Source organism: Otolemur garnettii, unplaced genomic scaffold, assembly GCF_000181295.1.
Source record: "Otolemur garnettii isolate 467f Iridium unplaced genomic scaffold, OtoGar3 scaffold00102, whole genome shotgun sequence".
In the NCBI taxonomy this organism is placed as follows: Eukaryota; Metazoa; Chordata; class Mammalia; order Primates; family Galagidae; genus Otolemur; species Otolemur garnettii.
The window spans coordinates 1034220-1039947 of record NW_003852497.1 but is presented as its reverse complement, the minus strand read 5'-3'; the positions used below and the strand labels follow the sequence as shown (position 1 = coordinate 1039947).

Genomic DNA, 5728 nt, shown 5'->3' with positions numbered 1-5728 from the left:
AGCCTCAAGCTATCCCCCTGGGTAGAGTGCCGTGGCACCACAGCTCACAGCAACCTCCAACTCCTGGGCTCAAGCAAGTCTCTTGCCTCAGCCTCCCAAGTAGCTGGGACCACAGGCGCCCGCTACAACGCCCGGCTATTTGTTGGTTACAGCTGTCATTGTTGTTTTGGCCGGCTGGGCTGGATTTGAACCCGCCACCTTAGGTGTATATGGCTGGCACCTTAGCCGCTTGAACCACAGGTGCCGAGCCAATTACATTTTGTTCTTAATTTTTTTTCCCAGATTATTTTGAAATTTTCAAATGCAGAAAAATTTAATTAGTACAGTGAAAATGTTTATTCTTTGCTTGGATTTGCTAGTTGTTAATATTTTTGCTACGTTGTTTTATCTCACAATGTCCGTATTTTTCCTGTTAACTGTAGGGGATTAATTTAGAGAAAAGTTGGAGGGCTTCCTGGTTGGGTCCCCATCCTCTGCTGCTGGAGGTTCTATTCCCCCTCTTTTGCTTATCAATTTTTCTATTGGTTTGGGCACAGTGGCTCAGGCCTGTTATTCTAGCACTCTGGGAGGCTGAGGTAGGTGGATTGCTTGAGCTCATTAGTTTGAGGGCAGCCTGAACTAGTGTGAGACATGGCCTAAAAATAGCCGGGCATTGTGGTGGGCACCTGTAATCCCAGCTGCTTGGGAGGTTGAGGCAAGAGGATGACTTGAGCCCAAGCATTTGAGGTTGTTGTGAGCTGTGATGCCCCGACACTCTCTATACCTTGAGCAACAAAGTGAGACTCTAAAAAAAATTTTTTTTGTCTGTCAACCTTTTCGTGTCAATAAACTGTATCTTGTCACTTGTTGGCGTGATCTGTGGTTTCACTCTTTGAACCCTGAATTCTGGCAACAATACCTTCTTTAGAAAGAATTATGGTTTAAAAAAAAGAAGAGTGAGACTCTGTCCCTCCCCACCTCCCAAAAAAAATAAGGCATGGTGTCTTATACCTGTAGTTGGATTCTAGGACTCTGGGAGGCCAAGACCAGAGGATCTCTTGAGCTCAGGCGTTTGAGACCTGCCTAACAAGAGTGAGACCCCATCTCTACTAAAAAATAGAAAAATTAGCCTTACTCTTTTCCCCCAAGTAGAGTGCAGTGGAACCATCATAACTCAGGGCAACCTCCTGTCTCAGCCTCTCAAATAGCTGGAACTACGTGCATGCACCACCATGCCCAGCTTTTTCTATTTTTTTGTAGAGGTGGCGTGGTGGTGGGGACTTGGGGTCTTCCTTTTACTCAGGCTGGTCTTGGACTCCTGGACTCAAATGATCCTTCTTCCCTAGGATTGCAGTGTGAGCTGTCATGTCAACCCCCGAGTTCTGTTTGAGGTTCCTTTATGAAGTCCACATAGAAATACCTCAAGTGAGATAGGAGCTCAGGAGGGAATTTGGGAGACATCTTCCAGCCCATGACTAAGGGACTATGGCTGAGCTTTCCCTCCAACTGGGTTGTTAGCCCTACGTGGCTAAGATGTGTATAGTCTTTTGTTTTGTTTTGTTTTGTGACAGTTTCTCACTCTGATGCCCTGGGGAAAGTTCTGGGGTGTCATAGCTCACAGCAACTTCAAAGTCCTGGGCTCAAGCAATCCTCTTGCCTCAGCCTCAGAAGTTCCACACCTAGCTAATTTTTCTATTTTTAGTAGAGACAGGGTCTCGCTCATGCCCAGGCTGGTCTCAAACTCCTGAGCTTTGGCAGTTCACCCACCTAGGCCTCCCAAAGTGCTAGGATTACAGACGTGCGCCACCACATCTGACCTGATTTGTATATACTTTTTTATTTTTTTTTTTGAGATAGAGCCTCAAGCTGTCCCCCTGAGTAGAGTACTATGGCTTCACTGCTCACAGCAACCTCCAACTCCTGGGCTCAAGCGAGTCTCCTGCCTCAGCCTCCCAAGTAGCTGGGACCACAGGTGCCCACCACAACGCCTGGCTATGTTTTGGTTGCAGCCACTATTGTTGTTTGGCAGGTCCGGGCTGGATTCGAACCCACCACCTTAGGTGTATGTGGCTGGTGCCTTAGCTGCTTGAGCCACAGGCGCTGAGCCTATATATACTTTTTAAAATCCTCATAATGAGGCTGTGCACAGTGGCTCACACCTCTAATCCCAGCACTCTGGGAGGCCAAGGCAGGTGGATTGCTTGAGCTCATGAGTTCGAGACCAGCCTGAGCAAAAGGGGAGACCCCCATCTCTTCTAAAAATAGAAAAACTGAGGTTGCTGTGAGCTATGATGCCATGGCAGTCTACCCAGGGCAACAGCTTGAGACTCTGTCTCAAAACAAAAACAAATAAAATCCTCGTAATATATATACATGTGATTGTGTGCAATTAAATACTTAGTGATTCAAAGATTAAACGTGGAATTTTCTCTTGCTTCGGACAAGGTCTTTGAAAATGCTGCTGTCTTCTTTCTTTGTCAACATAACTTTGAAAACAAATATAAAAATCTTAATATATTTTATTTTAAATTAGGATATTATACCATTTATTGATAAATACTGGGAGTGCATGACAACCAGACAGAGACCTGGGAAAATGACTTGGCCAAATAACATCGTTAAAACAATGGTAAGTAGACTAAAATTGATTAGATTTGACGTTTAGAAAACCTATGTTTAATAAAACTTAAATTCTGTTGAATCAGACTGGTAAAGAATGTGATGAATAAGGAAATGAGGATATTGCCTCAGTGCTTGTAGCTCAGCGGGTGGGGCACCGGCCACATAGACAAGGCTGGTGGGTTCAAACTCAGCCCCGGCCTGCCAAACAAAGACACAATAATAACAAACAATAGCCGAACATTGTGACGGGCGTCTGTAGTCCCAGCTTCTTGGGAGGCTGAGGCAAGAGAATCACTTACCCTCAAGAGTTCAAGGTTGCTGTGAGCTGTGATGCCACTGCACTCTACCAAGGGCAACATAATGAGACTCTGTCTCAAAAAAAATAAAAAAGAAGGCGGTGCCTATGGCTCAAAGGAGTAGGGCACTGGCCCCATATGCTGGAGGTGGTGGGTCCAAACCCAGCCCGGCCAAAAATAAATAAATAATAAAATAAATAAAAAAGAAATAGAAAATGAGGACAGGCTAGGTGCCTATAGTTCAGTGTTTAGGGCACCAGCCACATGGTCTGGGGCTGGTGAGTTTGAACCCTGCCCAGGCCTGCTAAACAAAACAAACAAAGAAAAAGAGATAGCCAGGTGTTTGTGGCAGGTGCCTTCAGCTACTAGGGAGGCTGAGGCAAGAGAATTGCTTGAACCCAAGAGTTTGAGGTTGCTATGAGCTATGATGCCGAGGCACTCTACCAAGGGTAACACAGTGAGACTCTCTCTCAATTTAAAAAAAAAAGAAATAAAAGTAAACAAGGACAATTTAATATTAAATCTTTTTTTTCTTTTGCATAGTAATGAGAAATGGTCTCTCTCTTACCTGGGCTTGAGTGCAGTGGCGGCATCATAGCTCACTGCAACCTGAAACTCCTGAGCTCAAGCAATCCACCTGCCTCAGCCTCCCAAGTAGTTGGAACCAGAGGTGTGTGCCATCGTGCCTGGCTAATTTTTTTTTTTTTTTTAAAGTCTGGATCTTGCTATGTTGCTCACACTGATCTCAAACTCTAGGGCATAGGAAATACTCCCTCTTCAGCATTCCAAAGTGCTGCAATTATAGATTTGAGTCACTGTGCCTGGCCAGTATTAAATCTTTGAGTATGAGATATAGCTAATTTGTACATTTAAATCAGGGAGTTGCATATTGTGTTTTAGATGGTTGGTGGTTTTGTTTTGTTTTGTTTTGTTTTTTTGAGATAGTCTCAAGTTGTCACCCAGGGTAGAGTGTTGTGGCATCATAGCTCACAGCAACCTCCAACTCTTGGGCTCAAGTGATCCTCTTGCCTCAGGTTTCTGTTTTTAGTAGAGATGGGGTCTTGCTTTTGCTTAGGCTGATTTCGAACTCGTGAGCTCAAGCAGTCTACCCGCCTTGGCCTCCCATAGTGCTAGGATTACAGGTATGAGCCATCTTGATCCTGGCCTGCGTATTGTCTTAAGTGAGCATCTCCTACGCTCACAGTAGTTTTATGGACTGAAAAATTATTCCATTGCACTTTTGCAAGTATAATTTTATATTGAAATTGGAGACCTTATGTTTTTCTTTAATTTTTGTGTTTTAAAAAAAATCCTTGTTTTAAACATCACTGTCTTTAGAATTAGAATACCTAGGAAGAAGTTAACAGCAGGTTGTTCATATGCTTATCTCTGTGATGTGCATGGGTGGTCTAGGTGAGGATTTTTTTTTTTTTTGAGACAAAGCCTGAAGCTGTCCCCCTGGGTAGAGTGCTGTGGCATCACAGCTCACAGCAACCTCCAACTCCTAGGCTCAAGCGAGTCTCCTGCCTCCGCCTCCCAAGTAGCTGGGACCACAGGCACCCACCACAATGCCCAGCTGTTTTTTGGTTGCAGCCGTCATTGTTGTTTGGTGGGCCCGGGTTGGATTCAAACTCGTCACCTTAGGTGTATGTGGCTGGCGCCTTAGCCACTTGAGCCATAGGTGCTGAGCCATCTAGGTGAGAATTATGAATGACTTTGGCTCTCTTTATTTTTCTCTGTTGTTTGAATTTTTTGATGGTCATGTATTAATCTTCTAATCAGAGGGGAAAATCATACTGTATTGGAAACTTATACGTGAGAATTGACTTTTGGTTTTTTTGTTCTGTTTTTTGTTATAATTAACTCCCCAAGTGTCTAGCAAGAGGAATTGACTTTTGGAATTGGTGGTTGATCATTGATTCTTTGCTCCCTTTTTTTGTAGAGACTAGGTCTTGCTATGTTGCTTAGGCTAGTCTTGAAGTCTTGGCCTCAAGTGATCTTTCTCCTTTGGCCTCCGAAAGTGCTAGTAGGATTTTTTCTTTTTTTGAGACAGAGTTTCACTATTTCCCCACAGTAAAGTGCCATGGCGTCACAGCTCACAGCAACCTTGAACTCTTGGGCTTAACTGATTCTCTTGCCTCAGCCTCCCAAGTAGCTGGGACTACAGGTGCCCGCCACAATGCCCAACTAGAGTGCTAATAGGATTAAAGCAAGAGCCACCACATTTGGTCCATTTTAAGTATAAAATTTTATTAACACTAAAACACTTCTTCCTTTTAGAGTAAAGAAAGAGATGTATTCTTGGTGAAGGAACACCCAGATCCTGGGAGCAAAGACCCAGAAGAAGATTACCCCAAATTTGGACTTTTGGATCAGGTACGTTAATACAGTTTATATTCCCTTGTAATTTAAACCTCAAGGGGAGAGGGAATCAGGTTTATTTACATTTGTATATCTGACACATAACGTACTGGCATTATGTGTCCATTACATGATAGACTCCAAATATGTGGTTATTGATGCCTTATAGAAAGAGTACTCACCTTGAACCAGGGGACTAGTGTTTAGTTCTGGGTCTTCCCCTAGATGTTACAACTTTGTACAAATCAAATCACTTTTATATTTTTACCTTTAATTTCCTCACTTGGTGACATGTAAAAATGCCGAGCCACCATACCAAATTCTTTCTAATCTTCCTGTTATCTCGAATTTTGCTCTTGAAAACATTCTTTGTTAGCTTGGTGCCTGTGGCTCAACTGGCTAAGGTGCCAGCCACATACACCTAATGTGGTGGGTTCAAATCCAGCCCGGGCCTGCCAAACAACAATGAC

At 43.7% G+C, this 5728-nt stretch overlaps 1 protein-coding gene across 1 annotated transcript in view; it reads left to right on the top strand.

Annotated features, from left to right (window-relative positions):
* Positions 1–5728, top strand: part of ASH2L (ASH2 like histone lysine methyltransferase complex subunit) — a 46179-nt gene that overhangs the window by 22686 nt on the left and 17765 nt on the right. Inside the window, exons 5-6 of the mRNA XM_023517013.1 lie at positions 2513–2608; positions 5178–5273. Of these exons, the coding sequence (XP_023372781.1) occupies positions 2513–2608; positions 5178–5273 (192 nt within the window). The remainder of the gene's footprint in view (positions 1–2512; positions 2609–5177; positions 5274–5728) is intronic.